Source organism: Trichoderma reesei (genome assembly GCF_000167675.1).
Source record: "Trichoderma reesei QM6a unplaced genomic scaffold TRIREscaffold_4, whole genome shotgun sequence".
Lineage (NCBI taxonomy): Eukaryota > Fungi > Ascomycota > Sordariomycetes > Hypocreales > Hypocreaceae > Trichoderma > Trichoderma reesei.
This window is the reverse complement of record NW_006711151.1, coordinates 1,397,102-1,424,931: the sequence shown is the minus strand read 5'-3', so window position 1 is coordinate 1,424,931 and position 27,830 is coordinate 1,397,102. Positions and strand designations below refer to the sequence as shown.

Genomic DNA, 27,830 nt, shown 5'->3' with positions numbered 1-27,830 from the left:
CAGAATCCACGGCGGCTGCGGCGCCGACTGCTGTGGCCGATGTGGATGACTTTGGGCTTCCCATCAGGCGATACATAGCACCGCCGGCGGCGGAACCGACGGGCGCGGAGGCCCAAGATGCGACAAACGATGCCGACGACGGGAACGAGATCCGAAATGGTCGCGGCGGATCCAAAGACGGACACGAAGAGGCAACCGAAGCTGCTGGCGGAAAGAATGGGCGCGCATCGGGCGGCGACCCAGAGGATGCTGGCTCCAAGAGCGCTCAGTCGACCCCGGAGACGGCATCTGCAGCTACCTCGTCGTCACCCAAGCAGACAAGCAGTACAGAGGCCAAGGCCGAGAATGAGACAGAGCGACAAGTGACCATGAGCTCATCGACAGAAGACCAGCAGCTGCCGCCCACGACCCCAATTCCGGCCAAAGGAAACCCTACGTTTGAAGCGCCTTCTACCCCAAAGACCCCGTTGAGGGGCGCCGACTCGAGCGAAAGATACCTCCAGGCAAAATCACCTGAAGGAATCAGCCAAACACACAACCGAGACCGGAGCTTTTCTAGCCCTGCGAGTGGCAAGGGCATCTCAGAATTCTCTCATCAACACTTGCTGCAACGCGAAGAAAAGGAGGACGAGAAGAAGAAGGACGAAGACGATGATGGCGGCTGGCAGGAAATGCCATCCTATGCCAGATACGACATGTATGACGACGACGACCGTTTGATCGCACGAGAGCACGACGCAGATGAGGATGAGACGTATGGCTATGCCGGTCTCGGTGGCGCCGGAAAGGGATATACACGGGTGATTATGGATGAAGACGCCGAGTCGGCGACGAGCATGGACGAGCATACGCAATACTTGTTCAAGAACCCCAACGGCACGTCGATAGGCGAAGACGAAGAGGCCAGGGACGCCGTGTCCCAGATGCAGGCCACCAAGGACCTCCTCACCGAAGGGCAGAGGATCGCATACGTCGGCGTCGTCCGCCTGGAGATTGTGAACATGGTCAAGGAGGCTGAGAGCCTGCCGCTGCCGAAATCTGCCAAAAGACAGGTCCTCATGGGCGCCGAGGCCGTCAAGATGTGGGGTCAGAAGATGATGATCCGGCTCTACTCTCACATGGACATTAGCGATGCCGAGCAGATCATGATTGAGCAGCTTGCAGAACACGGCGTCATGGCGCAGGATCTCACAGCAGCCCTTCTTGCCAACTCCAGAGTTCAGAACCCAATGGCAGAAGAGAAGAGGCTGGGGACCCCCAGATCTAGCCGTTACCTACCGTCGTATTCAGAGGAGGAAAAGCCTGCCGAGATGCCGCCCCCGTACGAGACACACACTGGCGAGGAGCTGCCGGAGGTCAAGACGCCTTCGCAGATGCCCACGACGGAGAAGATTGACATTGACCTGCGATGGACGGTGCTGTGCGACTTGTTCCTGATACTGATTGCGGACTCGGTATATGATGCTCGCTCAAGAGTTCTACTGGAGCGGGTGGGGAAGAGCCTGGGCATTTCATGGATAGACATTTGCAAGTTCGAAAAGAAGGTAACGGATGCATTGGAGATGCAGCAGGCAGCCGAAAAAGAAAACTGGAACGAAGAGGAACACATGGAGCACAGGAGAAAGATGGCTTTGAAGAAGAGGTACATCATGATGGGCCTAGCGACTGTGGGCGGTGGCCTCGTCATTGGACTCTCTGCCGGCCTGCTTGCCCCTGTCATTGGAGCAGGGTTGGCCGCCGGCTTTACGACGATTGGTGTGACAGGTACCAGCAGCTTCCTGGCTGGAGCTGGAGGAGCTGCCATCATCACATCCAGCGCAGCGGCCTCGGGCGGTGTCATCGGTGGCAGGGCGGCCGGTCGCCGGACTGGCGCTGTCAAGACGTTTGAGTATCGGCCTCTCCACAACAACAAGCGCGTCAACCTGATTGTCACCGTGTCCGGTTGGCTCACGGGAAAGGTTGATGATGTCCGCTTGCCGTTTAGCACGGTCGACCCTATCATGGGTGACATCTACTCCGTGCTGTGGGAACCAGAAATGCTCCGGAGCATGGGTGACACCATAAACATTCTGGCTACCGAGGTAAGCTCAACATGAGAGTTTGCCCCAAGGATATCTGCCGCAAAGACTAACCCCCTCCCCTAGGCACTCACACAAGGTCTGCAACAAGTCCTGGGCAGCACGATCCTTGTCAGTCTGATGGCTGCCATTCAGCTGCCGGTGGTCCTGACAAAGCTCTCCTATCTCATCGACAACCCCTGGGCGGTGTCTCTCGATCGTGCAACCGCGGCAGGCCTCATCCTGGCCGACTCGCTTATAGAACGTAGCTTGGGTACGCGGCCCATCACCCTTGTTGGGTACTCGCTCGGCGCCCGAGTCATCTTTTCCTGCCTGAGAGAGCTGGCGAGGAAGGGTGCGTTTGGGCTCGTTCAGAATGTCTACATGTTTGGGTCGCCCATTGTGGCCAAGCAAGACGAGTATCTCAAGGCCCGCTCCGTGGTTTCTGGCCGCTTCGTAAACGGATATAACCGTAACGACTGGATCCTGGGCTATCTTTTTCGATTAACAAACGGTGGCATCAGGCGAATCGCCGGGCTTGCCCCGTTGGACGACTGCCCGTGGATAGAAAACGTCGACGTGACGGACCTCGTGGCTGGCCATATGGAGTACCGCAAGGCTATGCCTTCGCTTCTCATGAGATGCGGATGGGTCGTAACTAGCGAGGAGTTTTCAGAAATTGAAGACCCTGACCCGGATGACCACCAAGGGCGGCAGCGAGAGCTTATCAACGAGATTGAAGAAGCCCGGAGAGCGCTGGAGAAGGAGGGCAAAGCGTCAAAGAGGACAAGCAAGTTTGGGTTTTTCGGACGGCGCAACAAGGGAGAAAGGCAAGAGTGGGAGATTTACGAAGAGTCGGGCAAAAACTCACCCAAGCCTGGGAAGAAGACCGAGGATAAGGACGGCAACAATTATGGTGTTTTGTTCGACATTGATGCCATTCGCGCTGAACTCGCCAAAGAAGCCGACAACGACGGTACAGAGGAAATACAGGTCAAGGAGATTAAGTCGACCCTCCCACCGATGAAGCTCGACTACTCGCCGGCCTCGTCGCCTCAAACTCCGGCACGGGGGGCTGGACTGGAGCCTCACGGATCCTTGCAGACATCGAAGAGCGCGGATGTGCTACCGTTGCGGTTTTCCAATAACGGGACGCGAGAGCAGGCTGCTACAACGTCGGGAACGCCGACGACTCGCCCTTCTCCGTCGCCGTACCTCTACGAGCATGACACACACGATGACGAGATTCAGATGACGTTTGATACGTCTTTCCAGGAGCCCGGCCGCCGACATTCCGCATTTGACGAAGAGCCGAGCAGACCGGTTGTCAAGACGGCCAGCACATTGCCGACCATGACGCTGGCCGACCCCTGGAACGACCCGGACGACGATGACTTTGGCAAGGAGCAGGAGATTTCCATGACTTTTGCGTAATCGCTCTATGGGGGTTGTTAAAATTCCGCTTCCCTCTTCTTCGCCTGCATCGTCTCGGTACATACCATTGGAGTTGGGTAAAATCACTCTGTTCAAGTTTTTTTTTTACCTGCGTGCAATTCGACCTTTGACTTCTGACCTTTGATTGTCGGATGTCGAAAGTGAGGGGTTAGTATAATTGAATGACTGGATGGATGGATGGATGGGATCTGGTTCTCTATCTTCTTCTGTTTTGATGAGCTTTTGTTACATGTATAGAGAGGGGGGGTCTCGATATGCTGCTGCATGTACTTTGTATGTCTGGAGCTGTATAATCGACTAGAGGCCGGGGGGCGGCGTAGATGGTTGCGTTATTACAAAAGATGACGAGAGGGCAGGGCAAGAGAAGATGAATGAGATAAGCAAATTTTCTTGATAGGGAAGTAATTTGTGCGTCTTACTCCCGTATAGAGAAGCTGTTCTGGGAAGCAATTGTCTTTGGTCGTTTTTCTTCGTGATGCTTAAGAGTGCATCGGACCTCAGGGTTGTTTCAGCTGTGTTGGGTTGGAGCCTCTTGAGCCCTTGGGCACACATCATGTGTAACAAGCGTCGAAACAGGCTATTTGCAAGCCACATGCAATAACGCATTCGCTAGGTCTGGGCATGGACGGGTCTGTGGCCAATCGATGCCGCTTTTCATGATGGTGAGGAGGTTACCTGGTCTTGCCTAGGAACCTATTGAGTGTCCATGCTGGTGGTATTTTCTGACGTCTGGGTACCTTGGGCATCTTATGATCTTGGACAGATAAGTTGCGACTTCCTTACCCCAGCGTCTGCAATATGCGGCATCAAGTATCCCTTAGCAGCAGCACTGTCCACCTGCTGCCTCAGGTATCAATCAGATAATCCTCTGGCATCTCCAGTCTTCTTCAGACCACCAACTTCGACGCCTCAACCGCAGACTTTCCAACCATCACCATTCTTCCGCATACACACCGAATACTATTACTTACTACTTCTAAAACAAGCAAACAAAAACAACAAGGCAGATCCCAAGCCACCCCATGTCCCGCCCTAGTCAGCCGCAGTGGAGAACACCCCTTCAGCCTCACCCGGCTCTCCATAGGCTCAATGGCTTGCCCCGACCAAAAGACGCCACTCCGCTGCTCCATCGAAAACCCATGAATCAGAATTCAGCCAACGGGTGACAAACCGTCTCCCGTCAAACAGCGTCTATTGTGCCCTGGAGTGGGTGGAAGAGGGGGGACCTGTCGGGCTCCTGCTGTACAGTTGAGCAGCAACAGCAGCAACAGCAGCTCCTTTGCGTCTACATACATACTATCCTGGTTGCACTGCCTAGGCTGGGATCGGGCTTTTGCTTCATGTTGTGGTCCCTTATGATTACTTACCATGTGATACGACCGCAAGTCTTTCAGCGGTTAGACAGACTGTGTAAGTGGTGCTCCATACCTATACATGGCCTATCAAAGTATGAACACATGTTTCTCCCAGTATTATATTTCCATGTACGAGAAGACCAGAAGAGGCGCTGATCAACAACCGTCACACAAGAACAACTCCGCTTCAACCCCAGTCCGAATGGGTTTCCTGTCAGCGCCGAGTAAGCGACTGGAGCGATCCCGTCTGCGTCTCCCTGCCTACACTGCACTGTACCTATATACCTATACTTGCACATGCGGTGTACAACTTCGGAGACGACTCGAGGGATGCCAAATATAGCCAGCCTCATGCGGCCCCATCCATCCGCCCCAGGCCAAGCCCACTCCAACCCACTCGCCCGTCACCATCTTTTCGTCTGCCCTTCCTTCGGACTGGACGCCAAAGGGACCAGGGGAGCAGGGGTGGCCGAGTTTGATCTGGCGCTGCCCAGCCCAGCGAAACCGCAGCGTAGCAGGAATGCAACACAACCCGCCTCGATGAAGGATCATGATACTCGTACATGGCTTTGTGGACGACGAGATAACCAACAATCAATCAATCAATAGGCACGGGAGGGCATGCAGCAGAGCCCCCCTCAGTCATGAGTGGTCTGAGGAGGGGCCAAGACGAACCATGGAATCAGGAAGCCCGTTTAGCCATGTGCAGACGAAGCGAGCAACAATCGACATGGCCCTGGGCAGCTAGTCCTGCGATCCTGTTCGCGGCCGCTATTCGCCCCGGTCTGACATCTCACTTCTCGTGCGGCTTGCGCCTCGTTTTTCGCTGTTGTGTCTGACGAGCCCGCCGCTATCACCGACTTACACCACTTCCCCCCCCAGTTAATTCTCTCTTCCTCTTCTCTTCCTCTTCTTTCTTTCTTTTCCCTTTTCTTCTCCTTTTCGCTCTCCTTCTGCTCTCCTTCCGGCTTTGCTCCCTATTCCGGTTACTTGGTCCCCGTGCTGTCGGATGTTGATGTTGGTGTCGGGCACTAGCTAGTTGGGCCGTCTTGCTACACCACCATATAATCAACTTGGAGAGACCGCTTTCACGCTCGCCCGAAGCCCTTCCCAGCCGTTCTCCATGGCGGGCTTGGCCACTGGAGACGCACCAACTTCCACCACCTTCTCACTGCTGCCATCTGAAGGCGTCGATCCCAATGGTCCCGGCGTTGGCGGCCCTGCGGGGGGCGACGGAGGCGGCACCATAAGCAGCGAGGCTCAAGGCATGCTGCCGACGTCGACCCAGATGAACATATTGCCGAGTGCTTCGCCTACAAACTCGTTCACTTCGCTTTCCTCGCCCAAGGTGCTCGTGTTCAATGACAAGACCAACTTTGGACCCAATAGCACCGGTCGCGTCTTTTCTACCCAGAGTCGGACAAAGACTTTTGCCTGGACATATACAAGGAGCAACACGACGCTGCTAGATATCTTCTGGTACGGCAGGAAAGTCAACAATGGAGAGGCCTTTGATGTATCTCAAGCAAGTGTCATTGCCCACGCCAAGTTTGGCGACAGCACACCTGGAAATGAGTTTGCCAAGCGTATGTTGCCCTCTCCCGTCCACATCGTATGAGGACGAGCATGTGCTCTCATCGTCGAGACGACCAAACGATGGAAAAAGGCTGACAAGGACGACAGTGAATCCCTCGGACGCAATGCTCAATCTCACAGACTCCGGACTGAGCACAGGCGAGTGGTACACGAGGGAGATGGTAATCAAGATTGATTGGAAGACACAAAGCGGCGACGAGGGCTTCACACAATCGGGCGTCTTCACCGTTGCAAACGGACCCTTTGACTCGGAAGCCTTTGACCGAGAGGCAACGGACAATAGCCAGGACAAGCAAGGCGGCGAGGCTACCACTTCCATCGGCAACCCCAGCCTCCCGACCAGCGGCCCTTCTGACACCGGCAACGGCATAGGAGGAGGTGGCAGCATTGGATCCAGCGGAGGCGGGGGCGGAGGCGGGCTCAGCACGGGTGCCATCGCCGGCATCGCCGTGGCGTGCTCCATCATCGGCATCGCGCTCATCGCCGGCCTGGCCTGGTTCCTCCTGCGCCGCCGCCGGAGACGCCACTTCGACGGGGGCTACAATGCTACCCACCAGACGACCAGCTCCTTCATCGGCACCAAGGAGGCCCGGCCATCCGTCGTCGAGTCGCCCGTCATCTCGCCCTTTTCCGACAATGACAACAGCCGAGCAATCGGGCCCGTTTCCGGCTCCAGCGCCCTACCGATACCTCTCCAGCACGCCGCAGGGACCAGCGCAGCCGACCCGGTGTCTCCTGCAGACGACCGCCCCAGCACGGCTACGTCGGGCAATAGGGCACGTAACATTGCCCATCTCGTCGAGGAGGGCATGACGGAGGCTGATATTCTGCGGCTGGAGGAGGAAGAGCGGCATCTGGACGCCGAGATTGAGCGTGCGGCGCGAAGGACGTCTAGCTGAGCTTTGTTTTTCCGGTGCAAGTAAGTATACGAGGCGTTTCCCCTGTTTCCCCAAGAGGGGAATACCCAGGGCTGCATTGGCTGGGTTGTCGGCTTTGTCTTTTCCTTTATGTCACTTTGGGACGTTGAGTCGCCCCTACCTATGGCCGCATGATCATCTATGAAAGCTGGTAATTCCCTCTATTGTCATTTCCATGACGACTTGGGATCTCAGATCAAGAGCAAAGGACCGTCACGGTAGCATACAAACACATACCATGGGTGTTCAATCTTTTGAACGATGTCCTCTTCATCTCACCTTTTCTGTAAATGGTTGGCTGAGATGTGTGGGAATGACGGAATGATCTTGATATTTCTCTTTGCACTTTTGTTATGATCTTGGTTGTACATTGAATACCCTCTGCGCTCGTTTTAGCAGCTTCATAGTAGTAGCACGAGGGCGTCGCTCGCTAGATAAAGTAGACAATTAGAAGAAAACACGGGGAAATGCTGAGCTCCTTTGCTGCCTGATGTATGAGTATATCCCATTATATGTGTTTCGAATCAACAGTCATCAAGGGCCAGCATCTCATATCTATCGAAGTCATAAAGACATTGTATCGCCCTTCTGAAAAGAGACGCTTTTGCATAATGTAGCCCTCTGAATAGTGCTGTTCAACAGATCCTGTCATCGTTTCGGACACCCGTTCAAGACTTTGAAGGCTCATGCAGCTTCAATACATCCATTGCCATATATATATATAAGCAGCCACGCAAATTTCACTGCCTTTCATAACAGACCAGGGAAAAGGCGGCAAACAAGATACATCACTCTCCTCGCGTGAATGCGCTCCCCCCTTGTTCTTTTCTTCCTTTTCTCTCTCTCTCTCTCTCTTTGCCGTTCATTCTCATCGTATGTTTCCCCCGGGCATTCTTACACCCTGAACATGCGGCTCACAAAGTTGCTCGCAATGCTGCCCGCCAAATTCGTCGACCCAAAAGCGCCTCCAGCGAAATTCGACGCCTGGCTAAACTTGTCGCAGCGGGAAAACGCCAGCGTGTTGATAATCGTAAGAGCAAGCGCAATCGCTAGACAGACACACATATACATCGTCAGCCTTTCCCCTTCTTTTCATCACACCCAAAACCTTTACTCTCCCTCATTGCCCCCTCCCTCCTCCTCCCTCCTCCCAGAAACCCCCAAATAGAGGATGCGGAAAGAAAGAACAGGGGGACAGCATCATAAAAAGAAAACTCACCAACAAGAGGCAGCCACAGAAACTGCAGCCGAATAAGCGCCAGCACCGCCATCAGCACCCACCACAGCGGCTGAATGTACAGCGCCAGCCAAAAGAACCGGCTGTCCGTCGCATTGATCTGCCGCGTGCCCGGCTCCAGGCTCTCAAACACCCACTGCGACTCGCCCGTCTGCGGGTCCACCTCGTTCCACCACCGGAGGCCGACGAGGCGCCGGCCCGCAATGTTCTTGAGGTAGTAGAAGTCGGCGGCGAGCAGGAGGATTGTGATGATGAAGATCATGATCCTGGTTTCAACTCCCACCCCAAGTTAGAAACCGGGTTCAAATCGATTTTCCATGGTAGATATCAGGAAAGATTGGAAGGGGAGGGGATGTTTATAGGATCGCGGCAAGGAAGACGTACATGCTCTTGATGATCCATAATCCAAGAAAGTATATGAGCACGCTCGCTGCACACAAGAATCCGCCGTCAGCCTGGGTGATATCCGCAAACTCTCAAGGCATTGCGCTTCGCTTCCAATTCGACTCCAACTTCCCCCAAACGACAGCAAGTTCCAAGAAGGGGAGAGAGATGTGGCCACCAACATATTCGAAAGCCCAGAAACGTCAAGAGCGTGATAGGATGCGAACTGAGCCGCCAACTCAGCGCTCCGGGAGCGGGCTGTGTCTGCGCGGCCTCTTCCATGGCGGCAGCAGCGACACTATTCGATACAGCTTGTTCCGGTTCGGCTCAACCGTTTCGGAGGATCTCAAGTCGCTTTCAGATGTAAAGAGACTGCAAGATTTGACAGGCCGTCTATCGGGGCGTTCGTGGTTCGTCGTCGTCGTCTTAACGTCGTGGGGGCTCGTCGTCATCAGAGGGAAACGGAACTGCGAAGCTTCGCGATCAAGCTACCGTAGCTCGTCGGTCTCAGGGATGGAGCTATGATGTTCCGGCCATGGTGGGGTCGCTGGGAGTGGTCCCCGGCTATTACTCGCACAAAAGGGACCACGCAAGAGGCCTATGAGTTTGCCGCTGCGCCTGTTAGTGCGCAACTCACTTCGTAGACGGACCACTGCTATTGCGAGAGGTGACATCCAGTGTGTGCTGATGCTTCTTCCAATAGGTAGCTCTTGATCATATCATAGCCAGCTCTATGAATCCTCAGTTTCCTCTCCGGATGTAGATTGGACATTACCAGCCCCCAGAGGCCAGATACATATATCGATAGCATATCCCAGCCTCTTCGTCCCCCAGTCCAACAAAACCACAGGTCTCCACAAGCGTCATCATGGCTGCGCGAGCTTCCTCTATTCTGCGCCGCTCCTTGTTATATGGTTGTTTCTGGCGTCCATTCTCAAATTGGGGCGGATCTCTAACTGATGCTGCCTCATAGTCCCGGCATCTTCTCAAAAGATGCTCTCCAAATCCCTCGGCTTGACGACAGACAACGTCACGTATGACCTGGAGGACTCGGTCACTCCCTCCCACAAGGAGAATGCCCGGAACCAGTTGAAGGGGCACATTTCAGGCCTCAAGTCGCGCCCCTCTACTATTGCAGAGCTTGCCGTCCGAATCAATGCTGTCTCAACTCCTTTTGCTCTTGAAGACCTAACTACCCTGTCATCGGCCGAGCACCTTGATGCTATTGTCGTGCCCAAAGTCAACTCGGCCGCCGATCTGACCTTTGTCACTGATGTGCTGCGGCACGTCGCCCCCAAACGTCACGAAGATGGCTCAACAAACCCAATCAGAATTATAGCACTCATCGAATCCGCTCGGGCAGTCATGGATCTCCCCTCCATTTGTCAGGCCTCCCCTTTTCTTAGCGGTTTGATATTTGCGGCCGAGGACTTTGCACTTGACCTGTCCATAACCAGGACGCCTACTCTAACGGAATTCCTCTATGCAAGGTCAGCCATTGTCACTGCAGCTCGAGCATACAATCTCCCTAGCGCCATTGACCTGGTTTGCACCTCCTATCAGGGGGATGATGGGCTCCAGATACTGGAGGAGGAATGTAAGGGGGGGAAAGCTATGGGCTTCAACGGCAAGCAATGTATCCATCCCGGACAGCTGGAGACTGTCCAGCGCTTGTTTGCTCCCGACATGAGGGATGTCGAGTGGGCTGTTCGCATCACCATCGCCGACGAAAAGGCCGCGGCTGCCGGACGTGGTGCGTGGACTCTCGATGGGAAGATGATTGATGCCCCAGTTGTGGGCAAAGCCCACTCAATAATAGCCAAAGCTGAGCAGTGTGGTATTCGAGTCCAAGATCTAAGAGAACAGTGGAAGGGTCAGGAACCGGAATAATTCAGTAGCATTCAACCGCAGTCTCGAATGCTTGAGGACAGGATGACTGAATATGCTCTGAGGGTATCAACACCACATCATGTGGTTTGGCCGCCAAAAGAATGCCAGTTCTGTATCTTTACCGTCATTGAGGCCATCGAAGCTCTCAGGGCGTGGAAGCGACTGAGAAGTCCAGCCAAGATCTTCACGAACAGGCCGTTGCGCTGAACCTCTCGAAGTGAGCGGCCCCTCTGATTCCAGTCTGCGAAGAGAGCCGTCTGGGCATTGTGCGCCGACTGGGTGTAGCGCGCCTGGAATTTGGTTATGGCCTGTTGGTTGCATCGAGAGCAACCCATCATCAGTGCCTATAGACAATGTTTCGTCGGATCCGAGTATTTCACGCTCCATTCTTTCAATATACTCTGTGAGAGACTCTCCTGGCATATCTTCATCGTCCTGCAAGGCATTTGTGCAAAGAAAATCAAAGTCTCCGTGAGGGTCCTGGGCTATCGGAAATACCTGGCGAGAACGGGTAGGCTGACATGGCATGCCTGAATCGGCTGTATGTCTTGTATCATCCACTAGTGTTGAAACCGAATTTGGGAATGAATCTACAGTCAGCAATGGGAATTGGGAGCTCGGTCTGCCAAAGAACCAAGCTGGAGACGGATCACTGGGATGGGAGGGGGGGTCTTTGACAACTGCTCCAAAGTCCAACCCTGCAGACAGTCCCGGCAGATAGGTGGGATATCCATACATATAGCTGTTAGTACCAGGAATGTCCATCTCCGGAATTCTGTAGTCCGCAGTCATCACTCGTTGGCCTGCTCCAACACGTGGTGTTTCAGGAACAACGTGCGACCGGTGTTGTTCTGCTCCCACAATAGGAACACTCGCCTCATCTGGGAAAAGAGGTTGACTTCCATTACCTGGCTCGTTGGGCTTGTGGATCTCTGTGGCCTGGTACATCCGAGGGCTCACCATGACACCCTTGTCTTGGTAGTTTGGAAGGTTGAGTGTCTGGCTGCCACAAGACTTGAGCTCGCCTCGACTCAGACTAGGCTCGAGCTCTGACTGTCCCCCAGGGGCTGTCTTGTGGTCCTCCAGCCTGGGGTCGCCGTCCGATGGAGTAGATCTTTTCAAGGTATTCGATACGAAGAACTGGGCCTCGTTGGCTGCAGCTCGGCTGCGGACAGAGTGGCTTTGCATTTCATAGCCGGCAGGCAACGACCGCAACGTATCGCCATCTCCTGCTTTGTCTGGTGCAGCGCTGCCGTCAAGCCCATAACGTGCCATGGGACCGGCCTCCTTTGCGGCTGTTTCGTCGCCGATGGCATCAATAGTGCTCGATCGTTGGACGGAAGGGAAATCGCCGCCGGAAAGTATGGAGATGGATCTGCTCTCCAGATGATCCGGAGCCGGGTAATCTTCTCTTAGGCGCTTCAATGCATTGGTGAGATATTGAATGTCTTCGCGACGGGCTCTCTCTTCTTTCGTCCCTTTCGACGTCGAGTCAGACGATGGTTTTCTTTCGCTTGGTTCGCCATCTTCGTCAGGAAGGGGTATCTCGTTGAATACTAGATCCGCCACTAAAGAGACATGGTTAGATAGGCTCGCCTTGACTGGTAATGTACATACCCGGTGCGGAGCTTCTGCCGTTGACGAACAACCCGGGAACGAAAGTAGACTTCAACTATAGACTGTTAGCGTTATCCATCGGCAGTCGATAGTTGCAGAGGAAAGGAACAGGGAGAAGCACCGTGATTCTTTCGGTTGGGTTCGTAATTGCGCTGGACTTGAAGTTGGCCATGACTTCCCGGCTTGATCTCAGCCTTCCTGATTTAGAGACTCGCGTGGAGGACCTTTTCGCCTGCTTCTTTGTGGGTATGGCATCTTTTGATTTAACTGTGTCGTACCGGTCCTGTCGAGTCTTTCGCCTGGGTCGCTTCTCGAAAACATGGTCCTTGACAACCGAAGCGGGCGGCGGTGTCGAGAGTGTGGTCCTGGAGTTGTATCCACCCCCTCTGTCGACTGGAGTCCTCTTGTAATCACTATGCAGGTCGGATTCGTAATGATGATGTCGACCCCTTTGGACAGCGGAGGGCACTGGTGACGGGCTGTCCTGGATAAAGAGATCCGACGACTGGTATCTCCTCGCATCGTAGGTCGACTGGATGCGGACGTTCGGGATGCCATTCGGATGCCATGAGGTGTCTAGAGCATTGCCAGGGCTTGATTCCCGGGGGACTTCCCGCGAAGCATCATAGTAGCTTGTTGGCACGTGTTGTAACCAGGAAGGGATAAAGTCGGTCCGCAAAGGAGTGCCTTGATTGTGGGAAGCAGACGGCTGGGCAGCGGAATGACGGCATGCAGCTTGATGGCAAGGCGTGCTCTTCCTGGCTGGAGAACGGCCGTATTTGTGACGGGCCATGCTGCTGTCAGGCGACGGGATATCAGATGGCGGTTGATGACGAGAAAGAATCAAAACGAGTCCATATGTACGACGGGGAAACGCCTCCAGCGTCACAGCGAGTCACATTGCGGCAGATACGGCATTGAAAGACGCAGCTCGTAGTTCAGAATCTACCTTTTACGACAAAAAAACAGCACCTCTGAGGGTTTGATATTGATATCGCAGGAGCCATGCTCGCCTGTTTGTCGCCGAGCGGAAGTCGAATCTCACGCATTCACGCATCACAAAGCAGGAGACAGCTTTCCCCATCATTCGTTCAGTGGCTACACTGTCTGCCCAGTAAAGTGCTAGTGTCATTAGTGCAGGCAGTTCTACCAAAAAAGAGCCCGCATATTCGAGTACTGGAAGCTCGCCACAATTACGAATATGTGAAGCAATCTATTACTTGCCGACGCGACCGTTTGCGAAGCTGCATCGCCGGCCGCTGGAGCTCCCGAGGCCGATTTGCTGGCTGAAACCTGGTGCGGTCGGCCTTTTGTCACTGTGAACGCAGCAGCGCTGAGGCGAACAGGGATCCTGCTGCAGCGCTGCCTAAAGCAGCAAGGTTGGTCCATGTCCAGGCCTGGCTATCTGATAGGCCTCTGAGCGCTCCAAGGAGAAAACCCAAGCCATTGAGATTAATTACACGTGCGTCACGGCTTGCCCCAAAGCAGCTGAAGGCCCTCCCCTCCCCCGCTCCAGGACGCTGGACGACGAGGCCAGCCAGGGCCTGTCATTGGTGCTTCGGGGCTCCGAATATCAGGTGTGCCTAGCCTAGTCAAGGGGCATGTCCAAGCCATCCGTAGTGCTCGATATCAGCATCTGTATACTTTGTATGATAGGGAGGCGATCCAGGCATGGATGGGATCGCCTGTCAAGAGAATAGGCCCAGCAGCGTACAAAGTACTGGCTGTCATTGAAGTAAAAGGTTGAAGGGGCTGGCGATGTGATCCAGGTTCTTGCGAGCTTGCAGGGACCAAGTTAGCGAGGTCCAGGAACAGCGCCCAAGCAGGCGTGAATATGCGACCCCCTGACTGCTGACTAAGGCTTGAGAGCTCACCGAAACACCGCCGTCCAACCACCTCGGCCTGGTCATTCTTCGTACCTAGCTATCATCGCCTGCTCCTAATCGCGGCGCGGCACCTACTACGTCTATGGACAATGAGGCCTTGGGATTGAATGGCGGGTATCACTGCAAAACAGCAGTAGCAGTTCATGTGCCAAGCGAGCCCACACATCACGACATTACAGTGCTCTCTCCGTCTCCCCAACGTTGCTAAGCCCACCGCCAGCTTTGAGCTCTGTGGGCGTGGCTTCCTGACTCGTCGACCTACATCAAGTCTCTGCAAGGCGATCCTCAGCTGGCAGCTCTGATTGGCAACCTGGGTCAACCCTTGGCCATCCACTCAGATCGGAGCGTCTGATTACCAACCCCGTCGACGGAGCCAAGTCCATCCCCCAAGTCGTTCGTTTTCGTCTAGCTGCAGGGCTTCAGTGCCACCCTGTTCGAGCAGGCTCGCATCCTGTATGGCCCGCTTTGTAGGCTGGATGGGGCCGAACCCGACTGCATGGTTCGTCGGGGCCAGTGGGCTTCAGGCGGAGCCAACATGAAAAGCGCGCGCAAGATCCAAGGAGTTCTCTTCGGCGGGAGTGATGGACCTTGTGTTTCTGGCCCCGATTCCGACGCATTGCCGTCCAATGTGTCGAGGACTCGTATGTACTGTAATATGTGCATACCTAACATGAGGTTAGCACAAGCATGGTCTCGTGGTCTCGCGATTGGTGAAGCAGCATGCAGGGCGCCTATCGATCTGACCCTTGCCCTGCAGTACGCTGCCAGTGGCAAATCCTGGCTTGGCTCTTGGTCTGGAGCACCAATGCCGGCAGACAATCAACCACCTGGAGCGGAAAGGCTGCGAAACATGTTCTGCTCTAGTGAGCTGAAGGGCAAACCAAAGGAACTCCAGCACTCGCAAGCAAAGCATCCATCTGGGCGAGCAGCTTGGGGCCTTCCCGCCTCTTTTATTGGTGTGTGACCGGGGTCTGGTCGCCAGAAGAGCTAAGGTAAGTCAGGGGTTCGCAAACGACAGCTTGACGTGGACCCTACCTGTGCCTAGCTACATTGTATCAAGTACGAGTAGCTTACGACAAGCCTGCCTGCTTGGGGGCGGTTCGCGAGTGTTTCTAGCCAAATGCCGACCAGGGGCTTAAGCCGAGCTCAAGATCAAAGGCCATCGGTGTCAGAAATCGGCAGCGAGGTACAGCTATGCGCGATAACCGGTATCTCATCGAATTCGCCATTGCCTTGTACAGTTGTGATTTGGAAAATTTGTCGAAAAATCCTTGGAGTTGTACCCGTGGTACCCGTGGTTTCCGTGCTGTCTGAGACAGAAAAATGTCTGACAACAATTGAAATCGAAAGTAAGAAAGGGGGCGACAAGCATGGCCGGATCTCTGATATGTACGGCTCTGACATTCAGGAGGCTGCTTTTGGAGGGTTCTGCAACAGAGACACCCGACGTGACCGCTCCGGGATGTTTGAGCAAGGAGGGGAGGCTTCAGGGACACCGCATGAACAAAGAGACTGAATTGGGGAGCATGCGTCATACCTGGATCTGGCCCTGTTTGATATTACACCTCATTAGTGCCCAATGCTGCAGGGACGAGCCTTTTCCCTCCCCTCAGTGCTGGACAGTGTTTCTCGTCCCGGGTGCATATAGACAGTCCCCATCTCGTCTCTTGCCGACTGTTCATTGATCTGAGCCTTGGTCACGCCATCTTGCCGTCATGATGTGGCATCATGGCTTAGAGGCGGGCGGTGCATTCGTTAATCAAAACGGCTGGACTCCTTGCACGGGAGATTTCCAGACGATGAGATACTACTGCGTTTGGGTCGTGACTGCCTTCCGGGGCGCCGCGCCGCTCCCTGCCCAGGTAATTCTGCTGGCTACCCTCGTAGGTACCTACAGCCAATGTGACATAATACGAAAGATGGACCTGTAGATGATACGTCAACAACTGTCACAACGAGGCCCTGTATCGAGTCCTTGAGTCCGACCGGGAGAAAGGCAAAGCGGCAGCAGCTCTCAGGTTCAAACATAGGAAAGATATTGCAAGGTGAGGTCGCCTCGTCTAAGAGGTAGATTGACTCAAGCCTTCGTCTGACGGCTACCTACCTGGCGCAGACGACACGCAATTGGCCAATTGTCGGAGACCGTGTGCAATATCCCATGGCTCTTGCCCAGCCCAGCAACGATGCATCTTGCCAATCACCCACGTCATCATCAGCCTCGCACCGCTCTGGTACCAGGCAGTCACCCTGCTCTGCGCTCTGCCGTGGCAGCTCTGCGAGGTAGCCCCCGAGTAGTCCCCCAGCAGATCGTTTCCCGCTGCAGGTGCTACATGGCATCGTTAGCAAGGTAGGTAGTTGCCGAGCGAGCAGCAGATTGTCCAGCAGGTGCTACCTGGATAGAGCAGGGCAAGTGCCGTTATCGACGAAGGTGCTGCTGATAACTCCTGCTGCCAACGGGAGACTGCCCAACCCATTGGAGAGTGCAGAGCGCTGAGTGGTCGAGTTCCGAGTACATTGTGCTCGTACCCGCACAGCACAGGACAGACGGAGAACCTTGGGGGACCTGCCGCCATCTGGCCACCGTTTTCTGCTCTCCCACAACTTCCCTTGACCGCATAAATGTCTTGAGCTTTCTTCTCTCCTTGCCCTCCCCCGACTTTTCTCAGACACAAGATCCGGCTTCTTCTGCCACCTCGACTTTTCGACCCATCACACGGCCTCTGCGCGCTTCATCGTCCGCCCGTTTCCTCGAGGCCGCCGTGACCCCCGATAAGCACCTCGTACGGATAAAGACCAAGGCGCCATCATAACAAGCTTGTCCCCTCCTGACGCGCCGCGGCATTGCCAGCCCAGCCCAGCTTCATAGCCCAGTTTCCAGACTGGACTTGGGGTCATTTTAATTAGCGCATAGCTTGGGACATTCGCCGCAGCTCGTCGATCGCTGAGAGGCGAGATCAGCAAGCCACAACCACGTTGCGTGGCTCATCTTCTCGAGGCCTGGGCAAGCTTGGCCACTGGTTCCAGACGTCAACGGACGAATCGGCATCGCTCTAGGTACGTGGTCGCGCATGGCTAGCCTGCATCTTTTTGTGTCCTTTGCTGCGGTGCCGCTTGGTACACCTCTCCCGTCTCCGTCCTCTCTGTCCCCATCACCGTCACCGTCACCGTTACTCCAAACTGTCATCGCTCCGCCCTGCCCTTGTCTCGCTGCACTCGTGCTTTGGACCTGGCCACAACCCATACATTGGGCAGCCGCCCCAAGGCATCACTCCCTCGTCACTTGACACTCCGGCAGACATTGAATGCACTGGGGACTCGGCAGTAACCTGGCCTTGCTTCTCCAATCTCATTGTCTTTCCCACTCGCACACTGCTCGCTGGTCCATGTCGACAAGCCCCCCTTGACTTCGAGGTATGCCATCCCATACCTTATTCCAAGCCCACACTGGTCGGTGGCTATCTGGAGCTACGGCCCAGATGAATCTTGCACAGTTTGCCCGCTAGTATCCAATGTCGAATGACACTATGACACGCTTGTTGGAGTGCACTCGTTGTCCCCCAGCGAGAGCGCCAGCCGACGGCCAGTGGCCTCGCGCAACCACATGCAGCTTAGAGGACTTTATCCCCTACCCTTCTTCTGCAAGACACTGCCCAAGCCTGTGACTCTCCTCAGTCCATCCTGCCATTACCCGTTGAGACTAGTTCTTTCACCCCTCCCTCTCTCAACGCCAACTATACATCCCGTTTCTGCACCCCGCCTGACAATATCAGAACATTCGGTCAGGGTACTGCAACTCTTGACAAGGACTGCCATATCCGCGAGCAGCGTCGAAATTGAGACGCGGTGCACTCGAAATGTCGAAGCTTTTCATAGGGTAAGTGATCCGGCCTGATCTCCAGGCGCACTCGCTCCCATGGAGACTCCTGTTGCTGACTGAGAGCCAAAGCGGCCTAGCATGGCACACCGAAGAGGCCACTCTGCGCCAAAAGTTTGAGGAGTTTGGCGCGGTTGAGGAAGCGGTAAGTCAATCTCCCTCCCATCACGCCTGGGCACAACAGGGCGTGGTTTTGATTGACTTGTCTCGCCTCGTCTGAGTGGGTTTCGGCTCGCTCATATGATGGAACCGAGCATTCTAATTAACGCGGAGCCGCTGTGCGTGGCTGCTCTTCCCGTGAACGCGTGTTCTAATCTGCGTGTGTCAAGGTGGTCGTCAAGGATCGAGATACCGGCCGCAGCCGTGGCTTCGGTTTTGTGCGATACGTGCAAGAAGCTGATGCCCAAGCTGCCATCGCCGCCATGAACAATGTCGAGTACGAATATTCCTTGTGCCTTCTGTCCTTTGCCAACTGCCCCATACTGCCAGGCTCTCCATAGCCACACATTTGCAGAGTATGTCTGACACTTTCATTAGATTTGACGGGCGAACTATTCGTGTTGATAAGGCATCCGATAATGGTTCCCGTGGTGAAAGGTTCTTCAATCGCAATGGCGGAATGCCGTATGGAGGCCGGGCTGGTTACGGAACACCACCTGGATCCTACGGCAACGCAGCACCCCCTGGATACGGCGCGGCTCCCAACATGTACCCACCGGCTCCGTATGGCCGTGGTTTCCCACAGCAGCAGCCGCAGTATGGCATGCCTCCGCAAGGTACTTGAAAATCATACCGCGTCTGGTGCCGTTGCGGTGACGGCTCGTCTTGGACAGGATGCTGACCATTTCCTAGGTTACGGAGCCCCATACGGTGGCTACCCCAATGTTCCTCAGCAGCCGCAACAGCCTCCTCAGGGCGGTGGCAGCTACTAAGCGAAGCCATTGAAGCCGCCGCAGATTCATCGTCCAGAGACTTTCCCCCAGAGCGAAGGCGTCCGAGCCCTTCCAGAGCCGTTTTATCGAGAAATAAAGACCCAGTGCCCCTTTGGTTTTGCGAGCGGTACCCTATAGAACTCTTGAAGACGAAGCATCTACAGAGTGCCAGAGATATACCCCGGATTCGTTGTTCTTTCGATGAATGGATGAGCTGTCGAGGCTTCCATTCGAAAATTGCTCGAGGAGAAGTTCTTGGAGAGGGATGATATTCTTCTTTTCTTTTTTTCACTGACGACTTTTACTTGCCCGTCCTGTGCTCATGGAATTAAGCAGGGGGTTCCTGCACACCATCGCTCGTGAGAGGAACTGGCCGGATCACGGACAAGTCAAGGGAGGATTTTTGGTGGAGGCATCTGTAGGGGGATTCTGGGGCCATATTTGACCATTTTCTAGAAAAGGTCAATTATCATATCAGCAACGTTGTTGACGGGCTAGGGTCAATATCTAGGTTGACCAAGGAGATGTATGGGGCGGCATCGTCTATCATTAGGGAATCTGAGAGCGGAAAAAAACAGCATGTGCTTTCCATGTTTCTTTGTTGAGTCTGGTCTTTGTCGTTCCCGCCCCTTTCCTATGATTCAACTTTTTTCGATTTCCTCCGCTTCCCGTGTGCTGCTTTCATGTTTGAAATTGGAAGGAGGAGGCGAGGTTGGGGGAGCCTTGGGCAGGCCGTTGGCAGCAAGCTCAAGAGCCCTCACGCGGCGTGCGAGATCGCTAACGTGGACATCTTCGCTCTCTGGGCACAGCTCAGCCAAGGCCGCCTCCAGGCCAAAGAGATAATCCTTGTTCAGCCCACTGGGTCCACGACTACGCAAGATGTGCTCGGCGAGCTGCTGAGGATCTTGGGGGCCGACAAACTGCTCGTTATCGGGCGTGCCGATGTAGACGAGTGTCTGAATAGGCGGGGAGCCATCGGCGGGGTGGAAAGGCGTGTAGTGGATGGAGTAGCCGTTGATCTCGCGGATATCGAGATACTCCTTGACCTCCGCGACATGGTCGGGGTGAATCCGATAAGCTACGCCCCATACCTTGTCAGGGGCAGAGTCATGGTGATCCGTGAGCTGTTCCCAGTGGGAGCGTTCAATGAGCGTGACCACCCGCCCGGGGGCTTCTGGCGTTCCCCGATGATCCTCGCTGGTGCAGAATTTGAGTCAGCGTCACGAGCGAGTCTTGCGATGGCAGGCTCGCTCTTGCGGAGGGCTTCGCTGATGTCGACATACCTAGCCTACATACTTGGTGAGCTACTTCATTGCCATACCGAGAAATGTGAAAAGAAAAAGGGGCAAAGGAGTCAAGGAGTCGACCACTGGATATTTGCATCATGATTCATGGATCATGGGAGTGCACTCACCTGCCAGAAGCGCCGAACATAGCCCGTCACCCAGCCAGGGATTCTTCTGTCTTGTTGCTCATGTCAATAGGTGTTTGCCACATGCTTTTGGCAGAGCAAACTGCATGAGATGCAGAGGGGGGGACCAATACCGAAATGCGGCGGGGGCTTCCATATGAGGCTCCTATACGTTGGGTATCCATCAGAGATTGGATGCACGACATGGGCGGGAACAAAAAGGGCTTGGGCATCGACAGGGGAGCGGCGAAGCGAATCGCGTGTGCCCACGTCTGAAAGGGCTACAAGTATATCAAGCCGGCAAATCGTGGGAACGTACCCGTAGCCAAAGAGCCAGAATTCTGTCGACTTGTCGGCTGCGGTCATCACGAGCGGACACGGAGAGCACGGAGGGGTTGATGCTTTCGGCGGTTGGTTTTGAGATTCAAACAAGTACACCGTCGATTAGAGGTCTGAAACGACGAAATCACAAGAGCCGGGGGGTTAACGGGCAACGGGAGGAAAAGACAAATCTATCGGACATGCGCTGAAGAAAGTAGAAGAAGAAGAAGAAGCTGCAGAAAGAGTTTACGTTGGCGGCAGTAGGTATGATATGGCGTATGGGGCGGCTGATGCAATTAATGGAGTAGAGAAATGTCGTGAGGATGGAGGGAACATGATGACAAAGCATCAAGTGACCCCTTCGAGTCATTCATCGCAAGGTTTTTGGCAAAGGCAGTTGACATGCACGGAGTCTGGAAAGAAATATTGCGAGGCTCAAATCATTCCGAGCTTTGATGGAATCTTACAGAGTTTGGCCCCGAGTGAGGTGAGGTCTCCTTGCATCACATGGTCAGGCACCTCACGGGTAAGCAGTAACAGTAGGTTCAAGTAGATTCGACGAGATTCAGTAGTATGTAGCATCTGCAAGGCGAAATGGCGCCGGATGCCGTCTACACACTATTACATAGGTACCTGGGTATCCGTAGGTATGCCGCAAGCTGCTCGCCTGAGCGCGTATTACCTCCCTATAGCATCGGCTCGAGGTGGAGTGTCGAACATTTACACGTATTCTCCTCTCTGCAACTGGAAGTCGGCAACACACGTATAGCGAGGTCCGTCCATGGGTAAACCGGCAGCAGAGCCTCGCAACTACTATGTAAGTACCTTACGTACTGTATGGCGGCTGTGCAGCACCAGGGGTTGTGCTTAGCAGTTCCGACACTGGAGTACCTTAGTAGTACTACGCAGTACTAGTAGTTGTGCGAAGAAAGCAATGCCGTCAAGATACAGTTGGATTCATGCAGATGACGAGTCCCTTGCTCGTAATGATTGTCATCAAAACGGATCAATGCCGTGCCAGAATGGATTGAAAAAGCGAGGGAGAGAGAGAGACAAGCCCTGGCAAGTTGCTGCTATTTTAAACGAGGACGACAAGTGGGATAATACAGGAAGGATGCGGTGGATGCAGTGGATGAGGCGCGGCATTGATCCCGAGAGCCAAGGAACATGGAGTAAACGCCACAAAATCAACCTTTCGCAAGGCATATTGACAAAAGGATAAACACTTGATCTAACTTTGAGCTGAGCTACGGAAAAAGAAGGCAATCGATGAATGACAGCATGACAGGGGCTGACGGGACGGAGGTGCAGCAGCTGAGACGGGCCAAGATGTGAACCGTCACTTCTGTGGCTACTAGTCGGATTCATAAGGTAATACTCGTATTGCTACGTCAGGTCAGGTAGGTATTATTCGGGTCGGGTAGAGAAAAGAGGATGTAATAATAATCCGATCATCCCGTCCGCAGCTACAAGTACCACCTTATTCTTCCTCATCCTCTTCGTCGTTCTCGTTCCTCGCTCTCTCGCCCGGCTCTTTCTTGTTGCCAATTGAGCGGCTTCTTCTCTTGGCGACGCGTATTCTTGTACATACGACGAACAGGCAGCAGGGCCTGCAACCCCTATTCGAGCTTTCTACAAGGGCGACGAGCTCTGCAATCTCGCATTTGGCAGATTGCCTTGCCTGCCTCAGTCCGCCTTATTATCATATACATTAGCAAATAAGGTACTACGGCAGATAGATACCGTAGACGGCCCTTTTTTTTCTTCTCTTCTCCATTGGACGTGCCCCGCGTCCCAAGTTGCAGATAAAGCTACCTTACCTATTATTACCTACTACTGCCCAAATAATACCTATTGCTGCCGCCTTGCTGCGAAGCTTTGGTCTTAAACGCCTTCAACCCCACCCCCCCTTACCTTCAGCTCCTTTCTACTGCCTTCTGTCTCGATATCACGAGTCGAGCTTTAGCAGAGACGGCGCGTTACAATCCGCATTGATCAGGCGCCCTCGAATTTCCCTCACTGCTTCCATCTTTCAACTCGACTCTTGTACCGGACGGACCTCGTCTCGGCGCATTTGCGACGGCTTTCAACTATTACCTACTGGCATCTTTCCTTCTGATACATACCTACCTGACCTCCGCGAAAATGGCCTACAACCGACCCTACGATCCGGATGCTCTCCCCAGGTATGTCCCAACTGAAGGCTCCAAACAAGACGACGTCGTCATCTTGAGCTTGCCATCCTGCTCACGCCTTGAGCCTTCGTCTTCAATGAGGCACTCGCTAACTGTTGGCCAACGATAGATTCGCCGAGCCTGATCCCGTACGTTACCTGAAACCCCCTTCTCGCCCTGGACACTGGAGGAATAGACAAGCAAATGACACGAGCAACTAACCAACCGCTGTTTTGCGCGTCCTCACAGAAACCAGGCTCAGTGCCCCCTCCCCAGCAGAGATACGACCAGCGACCCCCGCAGCCACAGTATCAGCAACCACCACCACCACCGCAGCAGCAGTATCAGCACCCGCCGCCGCCGCAGCAGCACCCGTCGCAATACCAGCAGCACCCGCAGCAGCACCAGTCTCCCAGGCCCGACCAGCAGCACCACCAGTACGACCACCCGCCGCGGCGCGACACGGCCGGACACCCCCAGGGGCAGCCGAGATACGACCAGCAGCGACACGACACGAGGTCGCCCATCCACCACCCGGGCGCGTACGGCCTCGGATCACCGCCGCCTGTCGCATCCGCCCAGCGCCCGGCAGCGCAGCACCACCCGGCAGCCACCTCGCGGCCGCCTCCGTCGCCCTCTAACGACACGACCGGCGCTGACCCGACACTGCTGCCCTTGTTCAGGGCCGTAGACAAGGATGGTGAGTTTCTCGCGAACAAACGTGGTGGACATTGTTGCGTGAAGGCAAAAGAAATAAGAAACAGAAAAAGAGAGAAAAAACAAAACCTCCCAGGAAGCAAATATGCTGACGCAAGCTCTCTCTATTTTCCCTCCGAACCCAGGCACCGGCCACCTCTCGGAAAAGGAGCTCTCCGCGGCCCTCGTCAACGGCGACTGGACCGCCTTCGACATCCAGACGGTCCGCATGATGATCCGCATGTTCGACTCGGACCGCAGCGGCACCATTGGCTTCCAGGAGTTCTGCGGCCTCTGGTCCTTCCTCGCCTCGTGGCGCACCCTCTTTGACCGCTTCGACGTCGACCGCAGCGGCAACATCTCCCTGCCCGAGTTCACCGACGCCCTCATCGCCTTCCGCTACCGCCTCAGCCCCCAGTTCGTCGAGCTGCTCTTCCGCACCTACGACAAGCGCGGCGAGGGCGTCATGAGCTTTGATCTCTTTGTCCAGGCGTGCATCTCGCTGAAGCGCATGACGGATGTCTTTAAGCGGTACGATGACGATCGGGACGGTTATATCACGTTGAGCTTTGAGGACTTCTTGAGCGAGATTTTGAAGCAGCTCAAGTAAGGGGGTGTTAGCAGTCGTCCTCTCTCAAGGGCCTGAAAGGCGACAATTGGCGAATTTGTGGGGGGAAGAATGTTTTCGGAAAGGGGAAAATCAGAATAGATCAGTCAGGGACCGTTGGGATGTGACAAGGGTTCGTTGGGCAGATCATGGACGTGGGCTCAAAGAGGTGGGCATTTGATAGGCAGCTTTGGAGGGCTGGGATGCACGATACCCTGGGAGATGGTGAGGGCGTCTCACTTGCATCTATAAACCTCATCTCGCATACATGTATCGATTTTGTAATAGCTCCTCGCTTTCGCATTGTGCTTGATCATTCATGTGCTTATTGAGACGTTGCTCTGGCATTGTACCAGTATTCCCCAAAGACCTTTGCTTTGATGATATACGAAAGCCCTGAAATCTATTTGTAATTGGACAATTGCCTCGGTTTATAGCTTCAAACGACGCGCGCAATAGCAACTCTCGTTTCAGACTTCATACGACACGCGCAGTAGCAATTGTCCCTTGTTTCGACCCTGAACATGCCTTCAAAGATGAACCATGTTGGACAACCCCCAAAACATCCGCCACCGAGTTCTTGTGCTGCCAAGCGGAGCTCATATCGCAATGCCGTCGCTCGTGATAGTCACCTCTTCCCCTCGACTCATGTCCAGTATCCGCGTACCGTTCGTCGGCGTCTCCCGGCTCGAAGGAGCCCTTCCCTCCACCGCCTCTGCCCGGGCCAACATCTCTTGAACTTCGTGCCGGAGAAAGGTCCTTGTTCGTCGTCGTTGTTTGCTCCTCAAGGCGACGGCTTTGCCGCTGCTGTTACTGTCTGCCCCTTGAGTCCTTACCCAGCTTCGCGCACCCAGAGCCAGAGCTGTTTCCTGTCCGATAGGCAAAGGGCTCCTACTGCAGTTGCCGCTCCGTCCCATAGCCCACCGTGGCATGAACTCTGCGTCGAAACTGTGGATGAGCGCGGTCAGGGGGAGAGCTGCTTCGGAAACGAGATGTGAAGTAGCGTATGGCCTGATGCTTCCGTATGGTGTCCCCCGTGGTGAAAAAATCACCGAGAGGGTTCGGCCGTGCATTCGAGGAACCAGCAAGCCTTTGTCGGTGCCGCCTCGAGGGAATTGTGTCAGTATTGGAGTGTCTGGAGGCGTAGGAGGGACGGGTTTGGTGGTTAAGTCTCCTAACGACGGCTTTGGAAGGGATATTGATAGTTGAGGAGGCGCTATCGGAGGGATTCGCATAAATGCCGTGGAGGTCGTGGCCATGGACCGTCGAAACGTTGAGGGCCTTGAGGGAGGAGGTCGGTATGTGATGCCTATAGCGGCGCGTGTGCATATGTCATTCCTCTTCTGAGGGACCAGAGCTACTGTCACCTCGCCATGGTCGCCACCCGCGTAGCATGGAGATACGGGTAGTCGAAAGACCGTATCCCGCCCCTTTTGGCGCGGGTCCTGCCATGGTGAAATGGTCTTGATCATTGCGTCGTCAAAATGCCTCCATCCTCGGATAGTCTTGGCCGTTGCTGCATCAGTCAGGATGATCGTTCTGGCACAATCAGGGAGACCGTGTAGTAATGAAGCTTCGAGGAGATCATCATCTCGTCCGGGGCTGATGATGATGAGATCTGGTTCGGGTAGATGGCATGATGAAGAGATATATTGACGATATAAAGGCGGTTCCTCCACAACGGGATTCAGTAGAATGTGGAAGGGGTCTCGTTGGATGCCTAGTAGCGGCGTGAATGTCAGCAGAAACGAATCAGCCGAGCATAGTTTACAGATTGTCAATGACATGATTGCAGGCCTCAACAGCGTTGACGAAACAAGGTGAGGCTTGAAGGGGCCTCTGCTTTCTTTAGCACTGAGGCATTGTATCACATGTCAAATATGTCCAGGCGGTTCTCAACACGAACGATCATAATTCCAGACCCTGAGATCAGGAAAGGAATGCCTTTGTGTTTGTTCTAAATCGCGGCTTCTAGATCCTCACAATACTATGAACTTGAACGCAGGGACTCGAGGCTGCATAGGTAGTAGTAATAGCAGGTAAGACGGGCCTGCATGTTGCCCATTTCAAGTGTTGATCGATAACACAAGGGGGATCCGAAGAAGCGGCATTCCTATCATCGAGCCAGAGTGTCCGATCACTTGGCGGCGACTGGCATGTTGTTTGAGTCAGCTCCACAAGAGAAATGGTGATCAGATGAAGCCTGGGTGGCTCTCAGTGACCACATCATATCGCAATCATCTATATAAGTCAAGCCTGCACCCTCAACTGCCTCCTGTCTACTATACCGTGGAGATCGGCTTGATATCATGCCGAGTACCCAATCGAAGTCGGGACGATTGTGTTGGACGTATCATTCTTCTCTCGCTGCAAAGGACGAGGCTCTGCTCCATATTGAGGCCACCAACGGACAATCGAGTGGTATCAGTCACAATAGGCAAAAGTCACACAGTTAATCCAGTAGACGCTTGGACGGGGTATTTGCAAGAGAGACGAATGCCGTCAATCCAGGGCGGACAGATAGCCGGACAGATTCTGGAGGGATGAAAAAACGGAGCCACTCTGTCGGAGGCGTCTAGCTTTTGCCGGTCGATGCTGATGTAAGGTGGCCGCTAAATGGGCTAAAATGGGAAAGAACAAGAGACATAATACATCAAGAAGGAAAATAAAAAAAAAAGGAATGATGTTACTTGATAACACGGAAACGGCATCCATGTGTCATGGCAAGTGGGCATCCAAACGCTAGGAGCTACTTCCGCACGGGACTCCAGGCACAATAGGCGCGGAGCCTGTAGCGCGGGCAAGTGCAGTGCCATTGCAGCAAGGGAAGGTGGGGCGTGGAGACCGCAAGACTGCAGAAGGTGCAGACTGCAGCGCAGAAGGTGTAGCAGAGTGCAGAGTCACAGTGCGTGTGCGATGAGTGTTCCGCCTTCCCTTCGAAGTGATGCCAAGCACAGAGGCTGCGATTGCATGTACGAGTACGAGTACAGGGCAAGTAGGTACTGTACTATAGGTAGGTAGTAATAGAAGCATGATGGAACTTGATTGTCCGGGGCCACGAGGCATGCAGAAAGAGCTCAAGGTACATGTACTAGGTACTTAGTAGGCGCCTGGAAATGCAATGGAAGGTCATGGAGCGGACATTTGTAGGGCCGGAACATCATCATGACTTCTTGCCCAGACGCCCGTTCAGTCAGAGTCAGGTGCTGTCGACAGTATTTGGAACTGACGAGTCGCGAGCATGGGCAGGCAAGAACGAAGAGACGGGAAGCAGCAGGCCAGCAGCAGAGCTATGGGTGTGCAGGTGGGCTGCCAGGAGCTGGGGAAGGGACCCTTGAGAGCGGTTGGGCGGCTGTGACTGGCTGCGCTGCGGCCGGCATGCCAACTGCAGTGGCCTGGCGCGGGGTCACCGCCTTTGATT

The 27,830-nt window shown here is 54.4% G+C and overlaps 7 protein-coding genes across 7 annotated transcripts; 5 read left to right on the top strand and 2 right to left on the bottom strand.

Moving 5' to 3' along the window:
• Window positions 1–578: 578 nt before the first annotated feature.
• On the top strand, window positions 579–3,491 carry TRIREDRAFT_57474 (uncharacterized protein; the record flags this gene model as incomplete). Its single annotated transcript, XM_006963417.1, has 2 exons — window positions 579–2,081; window positions 2,145–3,491. Coding segments are annotated over 2 exons (2,850 nt in total), but the record flags the coding sequence as incomplete, so codon positions are not given.
• Window positions 3,492–5,990: 2,499 nt separating this feature from the next.
• On the top strand, window positions 5,991–7,607 carry TRIREDRAFT_120803 (uncharacterized protein; the record flags this gene model as incomplete). Its single annotated transcript, XM_006963416.1, has 2 exons — window positions 5,991–6,453; window positions 6,584–7,607. 2 exons carry the CDS (start codon window positions 5,991–5,993, stop codon window positions 7,360–7,362), a joined length of 1,242 nt encoding a protein of 413 aa, XP_006963478.1. The 3' UTR covers window positions 7,363–7,607.
• Window positions 7,608–8,274: 667 nt separating this feature from the next.
• Window positions 8,275–8,879, bottom strand: TRIREDRAFT_57784 (uncharacterized protein; the record flags this gene model as incomplete). The annotated part of the gene is made up of 2 exons (XM_006963222.1): window positions 8,275–8,429; window positions 8,600–8,879. 2 exons carry the CDS (start codon window positions 8,877–8,879, stop codon window positions 8,275–8,277), a joined length of 435 nt encoding a protein of 144 aa, XP_006963284.1.
• A 990-nt stretch (window positions 8,880–9,869) lies between these two features.
• TRIREDRAFT_2981 (beta subunit of citrate lyase) lies at window positions 9,870–10,891 on the top strand (the record flags this gene model as incomplete). The annotated part of the gene is made up of 2 exons (XM_006962995.1): window positions 9,870–9,915; window positions 9,975–10,891. 2 exons carry the CDS (start codon window positions 9,870–9,872, stop codon window positions 10,889–10,891), a joined length of 963 nt encoding a protein of 320 aa, XP_006963057.1.
• A 6,198-nt stretch (window positions 10,892–17,089) lies between these two features.
• TRIREDRAFT_120801 (uncharacterized protein) lies at window positions 17,090–19,052 on the top strand (the record flags this gene model as incomplete). The annotated part of the gene is made up of 5 exons (XM_006963415.1): window positions 17,090–17,448; window positions 18,165–18,268; window positions 18,341–18,413; window positions 18,598–18,704; window positions 18,806–19,052. Exons 2-5 carry the CDS (start codon window positions 18,249–18,251, stop codon window positions 19,050–19,052), a joined length of 447 nt encoding a protein of 148 aa, XP_006963477.1. The 5' UTR covers window positions 17,090–17,448; window positions 18,165–18,248.
• A 903-nt stretch (window positions 19,053–19,955) lies between these two features.
• TRIREDRAFT_33207 (uncharacterized protein) lies at window positions 19,956–20,782 on the bottom strand (the record flags this gene model as incomplete). Its single annotated transcript, XM_006963027.1, has 3 exons — window positions 19,956–20,393; window positions 20,615–20,664; window positions 20,746–20,782. Coding segments are annotated over 3 exons (525 nt in total), but the record flags the coding sequence as incomplete, so codon positions are not given.
• Window positions 20,783–23,077: 2,295 nt separating this feature from the next.
• TRIREDRAFT_105081 (EF-hand protein) lies at window positions 23,078–24,412 on the top strand (the record flags this gene model as incomplete). The annotated part of the gene is made up of 4 exons (XM_006963414.1): window positions 23,078–23,118; window positions 23,356–23,414; window positions 23,699–23,806; window positions 23,949–24,412. The coding sequence occupies 4 exons, from the start codon at window positions 23,078–23,080 to the stop codon at window positions 24,410–24,412; spliced, it is 672 nt and encodes a 223-aa protein (XP_006963476.1).
• Window positions 24,413–27,830: the final 3,418 nt, after the last annotated feature.